General features: G+C 50.8%; 5 protein-coding genes across 5 annotated transcripts; 2 read left to right on the top strand and 3 right to left on the bottom strand.

Annotated features, from left to right (window-relative positions):
• Nucleotides 1-219: 219 nt before the first annotated feature.
• On the bottom strand, nt 220-1,725 carry FTJAE_7506 (protoheme IX farnesyltransferase mitochondrial; the record flags this gene model as incomplete). The annotated part of the gene is made up of 1 exon (XM_037354230.1): nt 220-1,725. One exon carries the CDS (start codon nt 1,723-1,725, stop codon nt 220-222), a length of 1,506 nt encoding a protein of 501 aa, XP_037205382.1.
• Nucleotides 1,726-2,570: 845 nt separating this feature from the next.
• Nucleotides 2,571-3,827, top strand: FTJAE_7507 (transaldolase; the record flags this gene model as incomplete). The annotated part of the gene is made up of 6 exons (XM_037354231.1): nt 2,571-2,637; nt 2,687-2,730; nt 2,778-2,930; nt 2,979-3,087; nt 3,139-3,370; nt 3,416-3,827. The coding sequence occupies 6 exons, from the start codon at nt 2,571-2,573 to the stop codon at nt 3,825-3,827; spliced, it is 1,017 nt and encodes a 338-aa protein (XP_037205383.1).
• Nucleotides 3,828-4,885: 1,058 nt separating this feature from the next.
• FTJAE_7508 (transaldolase) lies at nt 4,886-10,998 on the top strand (the record flags this gene model as incomplete). Its single annotated transcript, XM_037354232.1, has 4 exons — nt 4,886-5,387; nt 5,442-9,958; nt 10,011-10,563; nt 10,622-10,998. 4 exons carry the CDS (start codon nt 4,886-4,888, stop codon nt 10,996-10,998), a joined length of 5,949 nt encoding a protein of 1,982 aa, XP_037205384.1.
• Nucleotides 10,999-11,445: 447 nt separating this feature from the next.
• On the bottom strand, nt 11,446-15,286 carry FTJAE_7509 (DNA mismatch repair MSH6; the record flags this gene model as incomplete). Its single annotated transcript, XM_037354233.1, has 4 exons — nt 11,446-12,120; nt 12,170-14,571; nt 14,619-14,781; nt 14,837-15,286. The coding sequence occupies 4 exons, from the start codon at nt 15,284-15,286 to the stop codon at nt 11,446-11,448; spliced, it is 3,690 nt and encodes a 1,229-aa protein (XP_037205385.1).
• A 1,015-nt stretch (nt 15,287-16,301) lies between these two features.
• On the bottom strand, nt 16,302-17,888 carry FTJAE_7510 (exopolygalacturonase; the record flags this gene model as incomplete). The annotated part of the gene is made up of 5 exons (XM_037354235.1): nt 16,302-16,873; nt 16,924-17,124; nt 17,174-17,314; nt 17,361-17,451; nt 17,499-17,888. 5 exons carry the CDS (start codon nt 17,886-17,888, stop codon nt 16,302-16,304), a joined length of 1,395 nt encoding a protein of 464 aa, XP_037205386.1.
• Nucleotides 17,889-18,709: the final 821 nt, after the last annotated feature.

Genomic DNA, 18,709 nt, shown 5'->3' on the forward strand with positions numbered 1-18,709 from the left:
CACGACATGAGGTGCATGAGGATCTAGCAGCGCATTGTCTTTGCAATCTATTTACGCATTCGCTATGAAGAAATGTTTCGTCTTTGATGTCTTGCTATTAACAGAATCTGCAATGGTGATATATGAGTGAGTTTCTTACTGTTGATAAAGCCAATGCGACAAATCTATTTCCCTTCATAGATACAATTGTTGTTACATATTCATTCGTTATCCTACACGTCACCGCACAGGCTTATCGTGCTGCAACTGGCCATTGGCGCTCTCCGCAGCCATGCTCATCATCTCGTCCAGTTCTTCCTCCTCCCACTCTCCCTCCTCTTCGCCAAAGACACTCCTCCAAACTCTACTCCACATTCCCTTCTTGTGTAACAAAGCGAGGATCATTATCCCAGGAAGATGCCATACACTCGCCCAGAAAAGACTTCTCGCACTGCCCTGGTGACCCTCAAATCGCCAGAAGCGCACAGCTTCCTTGATAAGCCAGGCATTTATAGGTAAGCTCGTTACGGCAAAGGACCACTCTGTTACTCCTGCGGCGCATAGAGATACGCAGAGAGGAATAAAAGCGAAGCTGTATCGGAGAGCGACTCGGCCGTTTCGTGCGGGATTTGTCCATGCTAACATTCGAAGACCGGCCTTTTTGTACTCTTCACGAATGGGCCAGCTGAGCGCCATGAAGTGGGGGAATTGCCATGCGAAGAGAAAACCAGCCATGACCCAACCACCAATGGATGAACCGTCGGGGGAGAATAGAAGCTCACGCCATGAACCGTCCTTTGTAGCAGTCTCGCCAGCAGCCGCAGCCCAGCCCATCAGAGGGGTAATACCACCGACCACCGCACCGATCCAGGTATTAAAAACGGTCACAGCCTTGAGGGGTGTGTACATTCCAGCGTAGATAACAATATTGGCGAATCCAAGTCCGGAAACAGTGGGGTTGACACCAAAGTACAAGGCGCCTGTACCCAAAGCTCCAGCCAAGACTGCGAACAGAACCGCAGCCCTCTGAGAGATGAGTTTTCGCACGAGGGGTCGGTTTCGAGTTCGAGTCATCTTGGCATCCGTCGAAGGCTCATAAAGCATGTTTAGAGCATTGGCGCTAGAAGAACATAGCGTCGTACCGATCGTGAGGAATAATAATGTTAAAGGACTCAAACTCGGTGTCTCGGTCGTACTCGGCGACAGCATTTCGGGAACGGGGTATAAAGCATATGTAGCCATGGCGGTAAGGACGACAAGCATTGTTAATCGGGGTTTCGAGAGGGAGAGACATGCGGAGAGGTAGCGGCGGAAAGAACTCGTTTGCGAAGCGGCGTGCGAAGCCAGGAGGGATGAGGCATCTGGAGGAAGTGGTTTTTCACCTCGAGCTGCAGCGGCCGCAGCTTCAGCAGCAGCTTTCTCCCTCCGTTGAGCCTGTCGTCTCCGATGCGGTGCTAATTCCTGTTCCGGCTCCGTCTGCGCAGTATTCGTAGAAGATATCGTAGCCGTCGAAGCCGACGTGGATCTAATGCCATTGGCACGCCGTAGTATTACAAAATCGAGACATGTCGATCTATCAAACAATCTATTCGAGAGGAAAAACGAAGAGCCCTTCCACGGAGCCGGAGCGAGTATTCTGGGCGGTTGGAAGGCTGCGGCGGAGGACATGCATCGTCGGCTAGCGGGTGCGGCTGCGTTGAGGAGGATCTTCTCCGCGGCGGGGAGGAGACATCGTGGTGGTCGCATTATGGCGTGGAGGTTGCGATTGGGTTCATATCGGTGCTGGGCACGCCGGGTTGAACGGTGAACGGGGGAGCTGAACTGGAAGTGGTTCGACTGGTGATGCTGCAGCAGATTCTTGATGCAATGGTGGATAACCCGATTGGGGAATCCTGGGGAAGAAAACGTGATTTATCACGTGCAGAAGCAATTGGAGAAGAACCCCGCGACCTGTTGCTTGCTGTCATTCGAAATCCATGAATTCTTATTGAACGCCGCTAAACCCAATCAAAGTCATCGAATTCCTTGTATCTCATCAAGGTTTGATCTTTTGAAGGTCAATCTCAAGCCTCATAGATTCTTGGGACCGTTTCTGAGTGGAATAACCGACAAGTGCCGGTAGCAACTCAATCGCCTCCCTCCACAACAAGTTCACAATGGAAGAGCCACTTCGACCCACGCGTTTCCACCACATGATCAAAGCATCGTCTCTACATTGGCGAAGAAAGTTTTGACCCCATCAATTCGAGTGAATTGGGATACGGGAATAGTGCTGCCTGGAGAAGGGAAACCCCTCTTGCCTCGCCCTTCTCGTCGTGGTAATTGCAGCCGAATGACATTCGAGAAACAAGCGTTTCGGGTAGCCAAGCCGAGCGAATGGCCGCCAAAGTTTCCGTCATGCTCTAATACTGGTGGGGGTCAGCTCGGCTTGGTGACCTTGACTTGAGCAGAACGACTCCATTGATGAGTTTGATGATAAAGCAAAGATATTGTCAAAATTGAAGAGTGCATTATTTAAATCACAATTGACTCCTTATTCTCTATGGAAATCTTCAGAGAGAGCAGCTCATTCGCATTGATACATCGCTGACATGACGACATTGTTGGACGCTCTTCGCCAGACCAGTCGGGTTGACTGCGATACTCTAGATTCGAATGGTACGAGCCACAATCATGTCGCAGGCTTCAATTACTAACTCAATAGTAGTCGCTCATGAGCTGGGGCCCTTTGTGGATTGCACATCTAACCAGGTAAGCCAGCCCTTCATGCCTGTGTCACCTGTAGTGCTGACCTTCAGGCAATCGCATTCTCGGAGATCTCAAGACCGCTTGCTGGTGAACCCCTTTTGCATCACGATGCGCTGATCAAAGAAGCCATTCAAAGTGCCCGTGGGGTGCTGAAGGAAGTGCAAGGGTCCGCGACATTTGAGGAGTTTGTTGTACAGATCTTGGTATGACAGCAGGAAACCCAAGCGATGGAGCTTTACTGACCCGACAAGATGGTGAAACTTCAACTATTGATCGTACCTTATGTTACAGGCTATGTGCACATTCAGACCAACCCAAAGCTGTCCTACTCAACCAACGGCACCATTAGTGACGCCTACCGTAAGTCTTTCGTTTCGTATCTTTGTTAAGCTCACTAACCACCTTATACAGGTATCGTCAATATCTTTAAACACCTCGCGCCGGACTTTGACGAGAAGAGGGTGTGCATCAAGATCCCCGCAACTTGGGAAGGTCTCCAGGCATGTCGAACACTGGAGATGAAAGGAATCGCGACTCTTGCGACCACCATGTTTTGCATGGAGCAAGCGGCGTTGGCTGCCGAAGCCCAGTGTACCTACATTGCGCCATATGTCAATGAGCTCAAGGTTCATTTCGAAGCTGGGTAAGTGTGACTCGCAAAGGTCCCTCGTCATTCTAACAATCGCAGATACGTTGACGAATATAAAGCCTTTGACTTTTGTCGCGAAGCACAAGCCTACTACATTAACCATTCATTCCGCACCCAAGTGTTGGCGGCATCACTCACATCTGTGGACGAAGTGATGCAGCTTGCCGGAATCCAACATGTCACGATTTCACCGAATTTGCTCAATGGTCTTGCTTCAACTGACTTGTCGACTTGGAATGGAAAACTGGGCGAATACTTTGCGCAAGGCCCTACACAGAAGAACTGGGAGACGAAAGACTACAATGACCTGGTTAGAGATGAAAGCTCATGGAGAATGGCTTTCACTAGAAGTGGCTTTGGTACGAGTGAAGGTAAGATTATCCAGGCCATCAACTACTTCGCCGACTTCCAAGACAAGCTCGAGGAACTTGTGAAGCAGCATGCTGGATGAATCCGGACACATCGGTCCATCAAGTTGGTGTTGCAACATCTCATACCCAGACCGAAAGGACAAAGGAAAGCATCTTACAATACCATAATGAACGACTTCATTCACAACCCTCGATCGCCCTCTCGTGATTCCTCGTTATTTGCGATTGAACAAAGAAGCTCACATAACAGATTGCCAGTTGCTATTTCCACACAACCGTGTGTCTCCAGCTTCTTTGTTTACATTGATTGAGCCTCCCCTCTTTTCGGACCTACCAAGTCCGGCTGGGGACAAAGAACAGGCACACACCATTCTGATTGAAGGAGGCTTGATTGCACTCCGCTCGAGAGGTGCTTGGAGCTTTGGCCTGTCTGTTGCTAATTTTGTGTCAATAGGTATTATTGTCGACCTTTTTGGGTTGACGTTTTGTGTGGCAGGGCAATTGGCCGTTAGGCCACCAACACGTTTTGTTTCCAACGGCTACTCGTCTCAATGCGCATACGCGATGCGACAGACTTCAAGAAAACGTTCATAAAAACGAAATTATTCTTGATACAGTAGTTGTAGTGCAGCGCAAGATGTCGACCTTTGACCAACCCTCGAAAACAAGATCAGCTAAGCTCAAAGGATGAACGGTAACGCCGAGGAAAGGTGATCCTCATCACAGACCACCCATCAACTTGTCAAAGAGAAGACATGTCTCTTTGTTACCAACACCACGGCAAACCACTTCTGGTACGTGCGAGATGCTAGTCCGAGAACAATGGTATTGCACCCAGGCCGTTGCGACCACAGGACGAGGTTCACCTCAAAGGGTCTTCTTGCACCAGGTGTGCGATTTAACACCCTCTGCGACCCTCCAGAATTTTTAACCGGAATGATCTCTTTCTCTTTATGCCCTTTTCCTTGTTCTTTCCACACCAACTGAGCTCCCAGAATACTCTCACTTACACTCATTTGTTGATACCCTTTATCTCCGCATCTTTATTTGGTCTTTCATTATACACATAGAGCGTAATCATCGCAGTCCGCCTTCGACGAGTATCCCATCTTGTGATAGTGTATGGTTGTTCACGAAGATGGAGGAAATGACTGGCATTGAATCGTCTGCGGGCCAGGATGAGTCCTCCCTCGATTACGTATCTTCTGACATTACCGCGGCACGCCTCGATCTTCTAGTCAGTCCAAGCGATTCACATTGGGTGGAGAAGCACAAATTCTTCACGGAGAGACTAAAGTCGGATACTCCCATCAGAGATATCGTTCGAGAAAACTTCACATACAATGAGAGTCGCATGTTGATGCCATCTGATCGCTCAGACGTGAAGGAATTGCAAGCTGCCAATACAAAGCGGTACGAGGCTCTTCTCAAAGATCGCTTCAAGGGCTATGAGGACTCTTTGGCAACAAAGCTCACGATGATGTACTTTGGTTTGCCAATTGCGCCGATGGAGGACATTCTCAAAGAGCTATCTATGGCTATGGGTATGGGGAAGGATGTTCCGATGTACAACATCAAACCACCGATGCATTTCCTTACAGCCCACGATCGTCGCAACTGGGGAAAGGATAGCCTGAAAGGTAAGCTATTACGAACCTCTTCAAGATCTCCAGTACACGACTAACAACTTCAAGCCAAGGAAGCCTTCAGTTGGCCCGTCCCGGCCCCAAAGACAAACGACCCGATTTTGAGTCTTCGTGGAGGTGATGGACCTCAACGCAATGATCACGTCGCTTGTGACTACGTCCCCTCAACTGAGACTCCAGCAACCGCTGAAGAACCATGGACTTATATTTATAGCCACTATGGGCGCTTGCCATTTCGTCCTCGCAAGTGGCGATCATTTGCACTCGTTCTACGACAACTGCTGCATAATCATCCTGATGATATTAGGGAGAAGCAGTATATCTTCGACCTCCATGTTATCTATAAGGAGACCGGCCAGCGGCAAGTCATTCATGACAGGTTACCCTTATCGGGTGGCAGCAGAGCAATGCACTTCCTAGAGGGTCACTTTGCCCACGGCTCGAAAGACAAGACACATAAGGATTGCTGTACTCTGTTTATTGACCATGCCCGGAAGGAATCAGGCAACACAGTCAATGATTGGGAACCTTCCATGTCGCAATTGGAGACAGACACCGTCAGGATTGGGCGAGCTCTTGGGACTTTTCCCAACGGACCCGAGGAGGAAGCCATCAGTTATGCCTATATCCCATTTCCCAAGATTGATACCTCACGCTTCGTTGCTAGCAACTATGCATCTCAACAGTACAATGCTCACTTCAGGGCCGCCACGGATATCCTCTTTGGCCGACCCATGGGCAACAAAAACGCGGGGTGCCCCGAGTACAACCATGCCTTGTTCCGTCTCTACGACAGGAACAAGCCAGACGCCTCATCGACAGTACCCATTGTTTACGGTGCCATGAGTCTGCCGCAATCGGCTTTAGAGCTTCTCCACCCGCTGAACAATCCTGGCGCTTGCTGGATGATTGAGTGCAACTGGCTCGACCCCAATGTGGTGCCTCTCATCCTTCCCAACTATTACCCAAGCCCTAATCCTCACTTGTTAGATGATGACAAAACTTTTGGTGACGCGTATGAGAATGTCTACCACCCGATCGGCGAGATTTCCTCAGAGGCTTTTGACATTGAGTCGCACAGAAAGCTTGAGTCAGTGTATGTTCTTGAAGGTGACCCAACGAACAACTATGGGCAGGGCATCAAGGGCTTGAAGGTTGCCCTGAAACCTCGTAATTTTGGTTGGAGAAAGGATGCCGTTGGAATCGCTGTTGCCGAGAAGATCCAAAATCTGTCGGCCTGGTTTTTCACCATTCATCCTCATTTTCGCCCTGGGCACTGTCGTCTGTTCCCTGCTTGGCACGACGGACAAGACATCTCTATCGAGTTGCCACCTCTGACATCCACAGTCCAACAGCTCTTTACTGCTATAGATCAGCTGGTATCCCAGACCAAGTACATGAGACTCATGGGTCAAGACCTCATGTTACTCAAAGAGACCTTCTGTGCCGGCGCCAACAACCGTGAGGATCGAGACACGCCATCGTACCTCATCCGCCCTGACTCATCTGACGATGAGTGGTATCGTGTGAGAGAGTCCATTACATCCCCAGCCATAACAGTCGAGTTTGTCAGCAAATCAGATGTTGACTGGGAGGAATGCATATCGGAGTACAACATCTGGGGCGTTCGTGGGCTTGACTCCGAATTCTATGTCTCCCGCCCTCGGCTAGGTGGTGACACCCTTGAAATCAAGGACATCAACGATAATATAGCCGACCCTACCGCCAATTACCCCTCGTCTCCTGCAAGTCTCGGCCCCCTGAGCTCTAAAGACGAGGAGGAGCCCGTCAAACCACGGTCATCCCTCAGAAGTAATGCATTCGTTAGCCATACACTGCCTCATGTAGAAATTTCGGCTCCGAAGCTCGTATTGCCCCAGGCCCCAACACTTCATGGCGAATCTGAAGCTGAGGAGGAGGAGAAGGAGGAGCAGGAGTGTGATGTCGGTGTCTTGGCAACCGATCGACCTGACTGGGCCAACAAACCTTATTCCCCGGACCGTCGCCGGGTTTACAGATCAGAAAGTTCAGAAGCAGCTTCAGAAGCAGCTACGGAAGCAGCTACAGAAGAGACGAATATTTATGATTATTCAGGAGGTGAAGCGCCCTCTAGAGATGTTTCGGAGGCTGGAGACGCCTCGGAACAAATGGAGGGTATAACAACCCCCAGTGATCACAGCGGTGACAAATCAAGTAGAGGGGACGATGACGCGGGGAGTGATGATGATGGCGATGGCAGTGAAGGTGGTAACGGGACTGGACACGCCGCTGCCTCCCGTCCTGGTCCTCCCAATAGCTCGCCATGGGACTTGGATGAGAACGCGCCACGACAGGCCCGACAACGCACATGGACCACTCAACCCAGTATCTATGGTGACCTCAGAGCTGGGTCTGAGCCAGTTACGATTGGCATCCCTTTGACTGGAGCGCCTGCAGAGCCGTTGCTTCGCACCGACGATTCTGGCAATATCCCCATGATCTCCAAAGCCGTCCTCACACCGACCGAGCAAGCCAAGCTCCAACGCACCCTCTGGGAAACTCGCAACCTGCTCCTCAAGCGCACCATGCGGTGCATCTATGAGGACTGTGACTTCACCTGCCGGGCTGATGATCATGAGGCCAGGAAGAAACACACTCGGGAAGCTCATAAGTCGCGAATGTGTCCTTGGTGCGACGAGCCAATGTTTGAATGGTGGGACAAGGCTCAGAGGAATAAGCATATGCGGGAGAAGCATACTAAGGACCTGAAGGATGTCTTGGGTATCGTGGATAAGCCTACCCCCAGGACGGCGCCTGCAGTACCTCGCCCATCGATGCCCCCTCAGCGACCTGCGGTTAATCCCCCTCAGGCATCTCAACCCCAGTCTAATCAGCCGTTCTCTTTGGGACAAGTTGACAATCCTTTCGCTGATCCTTTCGTTGCAATTAGTACAACCCCCCCGGGCCGCATCCCAGCTCCTATGGCTCGTATGGTACCTAATACAGTACCGGACCCTGAATTTCAACGTCGCTATGAAGAGCAACGTCGTTATGATGAAGAGCAACGTCGTTATGAAGAGCTTATGCGCTCAGCTCGTCCAGTGCCACCAAACCTCCCCTTCGGTGGTAGGGCACCCAGGCCACCAACAGCAGAGACACGAACAAGAGAAATGATCTCCCATCCTCCCCGTATTCAGAGGGAACCTGAAGAAGCGAGAAACTCACGGGAAGCAATGAATAGATATAAACGTCTTCATCCTCCGCGAACGCTCACAAACCCCCTTGCCTGGTATGACATGACTGGACCAGTAATTGTCATTGACCCTCCCCGAGTTTGTGGCATCCGAGGCTGCAAAGCTGACGTCAGCCGACTCGGTTCTTATGGCCTATATGACCACATCACGGTAGGCCATGGGGTCAATGAGGCTCCGAAGTGTCCATTCTGCGAACTGCCGTTCTTCGTAGTCGAAGGCACAGATGAGGAAGGCAATGAAATAAAAAAGTATCGCGGGGTCACAGACTGTACGAAGCACTTGGACTGCCATGTCTACGAACTATGGGAACATCTGCAACCGGTTTTGGAACGTCCGGAGATGGTCTATCATAATAACACCGGAAGCCCGTTGAGGGGAGAGGTAGAAACTGTTGTGGTGATCGAACCAGAGACTTACCTCGAAGGGCTACCGGTCCCACAGGATACTGTCGTCAGGAAGTGTGAATACTTCGGAGACTGCGGTATGGTCATTGGGAATATGACTTTCGAGGAGTATGATCGTCATATTGAGAAATGGCATACAGGGCAAGTCTCTGATGACGAGGGCGATGACGAAGACATGGGCGATGTTGATGCTGATGCCGATGATGAGAGCAAGGATGACAGTGACAGCGACAGTGACCACGGCGATGAGAACGGTGGCAGTTCTAGCAAACGACACCCTTCTGGTCGTTCTCGTGCTCGAGGTCAGGCTGCTCGGAATGCCTCGAAGAGCAGATCCTCAAGCCCGGGTCCGCGAGTAACTGAGGTCCTTTCAGAAGATGAGGTTGTGGGTGAGTCCAACAAATCAACTGGCGCTGTGGTGGTGACCAAGAAGCCTGCTCCCCCAAAGCCTGCCCCAAAACCCCCTTCGAAGAAAGCGCTTGGGAAACGCAAGGCTACAACACAGGATATCGAGTCGGCAGCTGAGAGCCACAGCGAAGCCCCTTCTACAGTTTCTCGTGGTCGGCGAGGACATACCAAGGCTCAGGAAGAGCCGCCTGAGGCAACAGCTTCCTCCACTGAAGCACGAGGCAGCGAGGCCCAGGGCAGTGCCTCGGGACGAACCCGGAGCAAGAAGACCAGAAAGACTCGCCGTAAGGGAGAGAAGGATAGCCAGTATGAAGATGATGGGTATGAGACCAATGACTACGACGAGGAACCAAATAAGAAAGGAGGAAAGTCTTTTCGTCGTCGAGCGAAGTCTCCAGACTGGGTGAAGAAGCTCGGTCCTGAAGATCCCAACTTTGACCCCGATGAGGATATGTACTGCTCCAAGTGTCTCCGCAAGATGCCTAAGAAGCGAAGCAAGACTCGCGATACAGATGTCAAGGTTCGTATCGATCGATCCCTGCCATTCTAACTTGTATACTAACACACAACAGGCTCATACTAACAAGTTGCTGTGCTGTCGCATCCGCAACGCCCCAGGTTCAACTGAACGTCTCCCCAACCGCAGCGGCTGGATCAAAGGCTCCGACATTCCCGAGACCCTCGGAGACATCAAGAAATCCTTCCGCCGTCGCTACCCAACATACGCACGCACACTCTATCCCACCAACCCAGCCGACCATTACATATCAATCTGGCGATCCGACCCCAATAACCCAGAAAACAGTGTATGGTGGGACATTCCCTGGCCTCCCTACGAGGGCGACCCTCCTTTCCCTGGGAGATGGGAAGCGCCCGGCCTGCCGTGGGATAACACCAAGGGTGGACGGAAGCGACGCAAGATGTACACTGGAGTAGAAGTCCCTGATTCCTTGTATATTAACCAGAGTGAGACTGACACTGATGTGTCGATGCGTGGGACTTTTCCGGAGAACCTTAGTAATCTCACTATTGATGCTACGCCGGCGTTGAAGAGACCTGAGAGGCCGATTGCTTCTATTGAGGAGGAGACTGAGGAACAACCTGCTGCGAAGAAGCCCAAGCTTGGTAAGTTCCATCTTATCCCTTACCACTCTTGTTATGAACGAGGCTGACATTATCACAGGGACCATTCCCAGACGTGGAAAAAACCCTAGTAGTCAACCCTCTCGTGAATCGAGTCGACTTCGGATGCAGAGAGACGCTGCCGCTTCAACAGCTCCTTCGGCGGCTGTTTCGAGGGCTTCTTCCGTTGCGGTTGCGGCATCTGCTCCAAAGGCTCCTAAAGCCGCGCCGAAATCTGCCCCAAAGGCCCCGAAAGCTCCCCCGAAAGCTGCACCTAAGAGGGCGACTCGTTCAAAGACAGCGACTCCAGCGCCGGAATCTGCACCAAAGCCTGCTAGGAAACCTGCCGCGAAGACCGCTCCTAAAAGGGCGGCGGGTTCAAAGGCTGCGACTCCAGCTCCGGAGCCTGAGTATGATAGCAGTGATCCGGATAGGTGATTTGTTTGAGAGGATGGTATTCGAGTTAGACTGGCTTCGTTCTGTTGAGTGAGATATGATGAATGTTTTGTATGTTGGACTGATGGATTAAGTATGGGCTTTGTTGTTTAGTCAAGATTTGGTATTGGCGTCATATTGTATTGAGTTTGTTCGCTGGGTTATATGGGATGGACAATCGGAATATTGTATCTTTTGCTATGTATCTAGATCTCTTCATTGCTATCGCAATTGCCTCCCATTATACTGTCTGCAACACCCCGAAGCACATTGATCTCGCATGTCTGTCTGTCTTGAATAAAACTCCATTGCAACGCCTATTTATCCCCTTGTGACAACTCTATCAGAGGTCGTCAGTCCGAATACATGTGAAAGTCGACGCCATACACGCCTTGCAAGATATCACCAATTCCTCTAGAACCCTGTCCGTTCCGCCTTAGTTTTGTCATATTATAATGCTTCGATAGCATTGAGAAGAACATCCACTCCTGCGTCTCCCATCTCGCCCTTGTCGCCGAGCAGTGCACCGATGTCACTGAGAATACCAAGGGGGATGTAACAGCCTGTTTTGGCCTTCTCAAGACTGTCTTTGAGACGGCTGGTGTGTTCCCATTCTTTGGCAGCGACTTCTGCGCGGTCGATGACGCGCGATGAGATGCCGCACATGGCGGCGCAGTGCATACCGAAACTACCCTCAGCGACACCATCTTCCAGTTTGTACAGGAAGGTAACGCGACGCTCCTCGTCATCAACGTGGATCTGCATCCTTCGTGCTCGGATCTCAGGATGGTTCTCAAACTCTGTCGCGAGAGAGTGGTAGTGAGTGGCAAAGTAGCCGACACAGCCGATGTGAGTAGCGACGTGGTGAAGAACAGCTTGAGCGACAGCGACACCATCGTAAGAGCTTGTTCCACGACCAAGTTCATCCAGAATGACCAGCGATCGGGGTGTGGCTTCGGAGAGAATCTTCTTGGTCTCGGACAACTCAACAAAGAAGGTCGATTGAGCGGCGAAGATGTTGTCGTTGGCGCCGAGACGAGACATGATGCGATCGACGGGGGTGAGGCGTGCGAAAGTGGCAGGGACGTAGCATCCGATCTGAGCCATGATAACGGCGACACAAGACTGTAGTTGTTAGTAATGTGCAATAGTATGTGGAAAAGAAAGAACTTACCATACGAAGGACAGTGGATTTGCCGGCAGCGTTGGCTCCAGTCAACAAGTTGATCTTGGCTTGGTCACCACCAAGCTTAATATCGTTGGGGATGAAGTCATCAACTGTGTTCATCATACAAGGATGTCGCAGGTCCTGGAAGTCAACAGTGCTGCGCTCCTCATCCACAAACTCCGGACGGCAACTTGGCTGGCCGAGCGATGCGGATGCCTTGGCTAAGCTGACAAGACAATCCAGCTGCGAGATAATTTTGATGGCTTGCAGCCAGGTCTCATAGTCAACATCGAACTTCTGGAAGAATCGCGACGCAACTTCTCGTACAAGCTGTGAGTGTGTCTCTTCCGCTTCTTGAAGCTCTCGCACAAGTTGAGATAGTTCAGGGAAGTACCAACGCTTGACGTCCTTTGTCGCTGACATCTGGCGGAAAGTCGAAGGAACCTTGACGCTCTTGGGAGCCTCCAACTGGTAGATCTCTTTACCAACGTCTGTAAACTTAAGGAGCTTGCACTTGAACTCCTTCTTCTTCTCGGCCAAGAGATCCTCGAGTTGTTGCTTAATCTCCTCGATGCGATCGGAACTCTCGTCGAAATCTTCTTCAATGCCACGCTCGGGAATGAGTAGCTTCTCGTCACGCGCCTTGGTACGATCAAATGCTGATCTCCAATAACTCAAAGGCTCATCGAGATTGGGCATTGACGAGATCAGGCGGTCAACAAGGCCATTGCCACCCTTGTAGGATCCCAGAAGGCTCATGGTGTACTCTATCTGCTCAAAGCCTTCTAGGACCTTGACAAAGTCCTCGGGTTTGCACGCCCCGGCGTGGATTCGGGAGATGAGTCGCTCCAAGTCGGGCATCTTGACAAGCTGCGAGGCGAATTGTTCACGGACTGTCTGATCAGCATTGAGCATCTCGACAGCATCAAGACGTTCATTGATGCGATCAATGTTGCAGAGCGGGTGCGCGACCCATGATCGGAAGAGACGTTTTCCAAAGGGCGTGACGCACTTGTTAAGTAGGCTGAACAACGTACCCTCGGAACCGCCATTGACTGAGTTGGAGAACACCTCGAGGTTGATGAGCGTTTGGCCATCCAGGATTAGTGTTCCATTCTTCTGAATGGGGTTGTAGAGCTCGAAATTGCCCTGCGATAGCAGAGGTCTCTCAAGCTTGAGGAAGCGCAAGTATGAGATCAAGGCACCAGTTGCCGACATGGCCAAATCGTCATCCCGCAATGACTGGAGAATCTCGGGCCAAACCTCTTCATCAGCATCTTCTCTCTTGAAGTAGCCTCCACAGTCGAGTTCGCGACGGGTCTTATCCGCCTCCCAGAACTCGTCACCCGGCTTGAGATGTGTCCAGATGGTGGTGGGGCTAGTATTGTTCTTGAGGATACGCAGTGCCTTGGTAGACAAGCGGGACTTCTCAAGAAGCAGTTCTCGTGGGCCGGTTTGAGCGATGAGGGTCTCAAACTTGGTCAAATCCACATCATCCACAAAGGTAGAAAGGTAGAAGCGTCCAGTAGCCGTGTCAGCAAAGGCGATGCCGAAAGCAGGGAGACCGTCAACCACAGATTCCTTGATAGCGACACAGTAGGACGCCATGTCATCCTGCAACATGCTACCGTCGACAAGTGTTCCGGCTGTAAGGATGCAAGCAAGCTCACGGGTGATAACCTTGTCGGCCTTCTTGCTCTTATCCTGTCGCTCACGCATCTCTTTGCCCAAGTTTGTCTCCATCTGATCAACGCGAGCAACCTTGTATTGTTTGGCGATAAACTGGTTTACCCAGTGATCAAGCGAACTCTCAGGCACTCCGACCATGCGCATGTTGACCCGGTCTGTCATCTTGAAGTCGAACTCCTGATGCCCCACAGTCGCATCATTCTCGTATAATTCGTAGAACTTGCCCTTCTTGAAGAAGACAATTGTGTCCCAAAGGTTCTGCTTGATCTTCCAGTATTGAGTCTCGAACGGAGAGAACTTGTGCCAGGCAGCAGGGGGGATGTAAATTGTTCGCTTGTCATACTCAGGATGGTCGGGCTTTCGCTTGTCTTTATCCATAATATTGGCAAGCCAAGGATACCTTTGATCAGGATCTTTGGTGTATGCCTTCTCCTTATACTTGGGGTCCCTTATGGCCACTCTTTCAGCGGGCTTGACGACCGGTTGCTTATCGGTAGAGGCAGCGTCGTAGCTCCATTGTGAGGCCGTAGCGCCTCCCACATCATCCATCAGCTCATCCTCTTCAAGAATGCTATCCTTGATATCTATTTCGGGTTCGGGTATGGGCGATGACTTGTTGGATCGTTTTCGGGGAGCAGCGGGCTTTGAGGGCCGCTTTCGCTTCTTGGAACGAGAGGTGTCTTCGTCTGAGTCTGATGCGATAAAGTCATCCATAGTATCTGCAATCGTTAGAACTGAACAGTGAATCAGGCACGGGAAGGCGTACCACTCTCGTTCGCCTCAGCCTCTTCCTCTTCTTGTTCTTCGTAATCGTCCTCATCCCTAACAACCTGTCGTACTCTCGTCCTTCGACGCGAGCTTGAGGGCCCGCCAAACTGGAAGGGCTCGTCTTCCTCTGAGGACTCGGCGTAACTAACAACCTTTTTGACCTTTGGGAGCATCAGTGGCTGATCTGGCTAGTATCTTGCATTGCGAGCTTCTCACCTTTCGAGTCGGACTGCTGGCGAGAGCGTCGTGGTTCATTTTGTTGGAGGGCTTCTGTCGGTCCATGTGAGCTCGTGTCGCCGCGCATCTCAGGGCATTCTTTACCTTCATGGTCGAATCGAGATTCTCCTGGGAGCTCAGGGGCTCAATAGCGTCACTATCGGGCACGGGGGTTGTTTGCTTGATAGCGACAGTCGGCTTGGGCTTGGACTTGGAGAGCGGAGTTGTCTTTGGCAAAGAATTTGCCTTCGTTGTTTCTTTCAAGCACGAGGATTGCTTGGTCGTGGGCGAGGCTTTCGCGAGAGGAGATGATGCGGGAGCGGCGGGGGAAGAGGGCGGTGCTTTTTGGAAGAAAGAAACGATTGAACGCTGCTTGGCTGAAGAAGTAGTGGCAGCAGGTTTGGTCGCTTTAGCGGGCGTTCGGGCCGCAGTTGATCGCTGACTCGTCATGATGGTGAATGGCCTCAGCAGTGCGTAGCGATTAAATGTGCTAGGCAGGGCCCTCGACAGGCGTGAATCAGGTCAAAGAGACGGTGGACAGTATTCGATGACGAGTATGTATCTTCAGGCAAACATTCAGTAACAATTGACACAACAAGAAAAGTCTGGACGAAAAAGAATAAGTACGTGATTGTATGAAGTTGAGGATGGTGGATGGACGGCTTCAGATTGGGAGGGCCATGTCGTTCTTAGATTAACTTGGTAGTCGCGTCAAGTAATTTAGGAGGGGACAGGGTGCACGCGTCCTCACGCGTCAATTGGAAAGTGACAGCCCAGCAACCGAGTCTAGCGAGTCTTTCGCACTGGGCAAGCACGCTCGGTACGCGGGGAGCGGAGCGTTGAGGGGCCCCACTTGCCGGCAGTTCTTATCGCAACCCAATCAGCATCCTCATTGTGATCAGACGCAACTGGTGACCTGCCTACCCTGGATCATCCACAATTGTCCCGCCGTGAACAACGATGGTGACAGAGATCACTGGATTGAGGACTACTCAATACAGTGAAGGGATTCCTGGTATTCTAGATTTATCCTTCTCTCTGAGCAACTGTAAAATCGGGGTACTAACAGTGTTTCATTGTCGTTCAAGAACGTCGGTTTTGAACTTCGGAAACGTCAAGTATCGTATGGTTTGAGACAACTATGTTTCTTATTAGCTTGGTAATATGCAAAACAATAATTGGATCTTTCACAGCATCACAGGATTGACGTTCCGTCATCTTGTGCTACAGAAAAGTCTGGCAATGTGTCCTGTGAGTTCTGTCACACTGTAGGTCCGTTGTAAGGATCGACTCGCACAAGATACAATATCCTTTACTTCTCGTAAAGAAATATTTCTGGCTTTCTACGAGCTTGGCCACGGATAATGTCACACTTGGTCATAAAAATTTCATGGTCAAAGTCAATGGCCAAAAGCCGCTGATATCTCATTCATCGTACAACTAAATACCCCGAACCGCTCATCTTTTAACCGTTGAACTTTCTAACCTTGAAAGGGCTCGCGGAAGCCTGAGGCGCAACACACTTATTCGCCAAAGCAGCCTTACCCGCCGCACTCGTAGCACTAACACAATCCACACCAATATCCTTGACACCATCACACAAGAACACAGGGTCTCCACCACAAGGAGTCTTGATGTTAAAGTCCTTGAACTTGATGTTCTCACATACAGCATCCTTGCTAGTCGAGCAAGTCAACCTAGCAACAGCATTACCATACTTGCCGGAGCTGTAACCGGTAAAGTTGTCGAAGAGAACGTTGGTGATGTTCATGCGAGAGGGGTACTGGGCGCAGGTGGTAGCGTTGATGTTGAAGTAGCACGAGTCGATGAAGGCGGTGTACTCGTTGTTGCCGCCCCAGAAGTTGCGGAATGTCACGTTGTCGATGAAGCCGTAGCCGATGTCGGGGCCGGCCCAGGTCTTGAGACGGGCGCCGTGCTGGCCGTTGAGCATCCAGACGTTTTCGATGACGACGTCCTTGACGAAGGACATCTCACCCTTGTACTGGCCGAGAGAGCCGATGGACTGGCCGTGGGTACCTGGTGTTGTTAGTAAAGGGTTTGTGATGCAAGGAGTGAAGTGAGCTTACCGTTGCAGTACATGGTGTCTACGTGGACGTTGGTGGCGTTGCTCTTGGGGGAGAAGCAATCGTCACCAATGTCAACCCAAGCACGCTCAACATTGAGGTTCTCGACGTTCAGGGAGTCAAAGAAGTCAGTGTTCTTGGGAAGAGCAGTGGCGTTGGTGGAGCGAGCAGTGCAGATGACGTCCTTGAAGGAGATGTCCTTGGCTGGATGATGTCAGTAGGCGACCATCAAGACATAGGAAGAGTTTCTTACAGGTGACGACAAAGTTGGTCCAGCAGGGAGAGTCCTTGAAGTGAACACCCTGGATGTCCAGGTTGGTGGCGTTCTGAGCATAGAACAGAATGGGTCGGAGATAAGCGTTGGTAGTGTCGAGAATCTCCTTGCCAGCAAACTCTGCATATTTTTAGTATGAATTTGATCAAGCTGAGAGGAGACATACCGTTCCACCATCGCTGACCGTTACCGTTCAGAACACCCTTTCCGTAGAGCTTGATATTCTTGCCACCCCACTTCCAGAACATGATCGAGTTCTACAACCATTAGTCTCAACTCATTCATCACGAAGTTTCAAACATACCTGGAAAGGATGCTTATAAGCATTCTTCTGCCAATACTCCGTATCATTGGTAAACTTAATCTCACCCTCAAGATGAACATGGATATCATTCAAAAAGGTAAGATCAAGGGGCTTTCCAATGACAAAGGTCTGGCCCTTGGGGAGATACAGCGTACCTCCCTTGTTCGCCTTCTTCAAGCCCTTGTAGAACTCTGAAGACACATCATCGTGATCGTTCTTACTATGTCTGATAGTATAGACCTTGCGATGACTTCTCTTGACGGGGAGCTCATAGGGATGCTTGGCGCGGAACTCTTCAATGCTGCGAGGAACACCGGCGGGGAGGTCGATGGCCTCGGCGAGAACGCCCGCGAAGAGGGAGAGGGTTGAGAAGAAGCTCGAGACCTTCATTGTGAAAGGTGCAGATGATGGGATGGCTTGAGGATTGGAAGAGAGGAAACATAAGGATGTTTAGAGGTTTTATATACAGAGAGTGGATGATCATTTCGGAGGTACTCCCGAATACACTGACCCCCAGCATCTCAAGCGGGTCTGAACTGCAAACCTTAGCTAACTTAGTTTAATGGCCCTCGTCTCATGTCAAAAAAGTTAGCAAACCCCAGATTGGACGTATTGTATTCGCTAACAACGCGTCGTCTACACTGGCCCTCTGAATAAGCTTGTTCCCAGCGGGCGGCTTCTCATTCGTGGACTGTAGATTATCCGCGGCTCAGAGTTCCCGTGGAGCTGTATTTCCCCATTCTTAGCGGTAGATCACCCCGCCCCCATCGGTCAAGGTAATTCCCCCGCAAACCCCAACGTTGAAATTCGAGGGGGCGACGACGAGCCGGATCGACTGTTTGAGAAGCGGTGACATTTTTTTACTATTAATTTCAAGCCGGGGTTTGGTGAAGGGTTGGTGATCTTGGGGTGGTGAGCGGTCTGGATGCGTGTGCGGCTGGGTCTTCCCTGTCGTCGGTTTCAGAGTTGTAATTAAACTTAAGGATAAAGAACTTTAGATGTAACCTTGGTAGGACCGACTTATCTACGGACGGACATCATGCGAGACTGCGGAAGACTGGTCTGGAGCTTGACTGAGGATAGAGTTAATTAAATCATGTAAAGCTGAGGCACGGAATGGGCTATCCGCAGACGCTTAGATGTGTCCGTAGTAGTGAAGTCAGAGCTAGAGGACACATTCTTCGTACCTCCATGGTGTTACTAAAATAGAG

The sequence above is a fragment of the Fusarium tjaetaba genome (assembly GCF_013396195.1).
Source record: "Fusarium tjaetaba strain NRRL 66243 chromosome Unknown NRRL66243_c0000153, whole genome shotgun sequence".
Classification (NCBI taxonomy): domain Eukaryota; kingdom Fungi; phylum Ascomycota; class Sordariomycetes; order Hypocreales; family Nectriaceae; genus Fusarium; species Fusarium tjaetaba.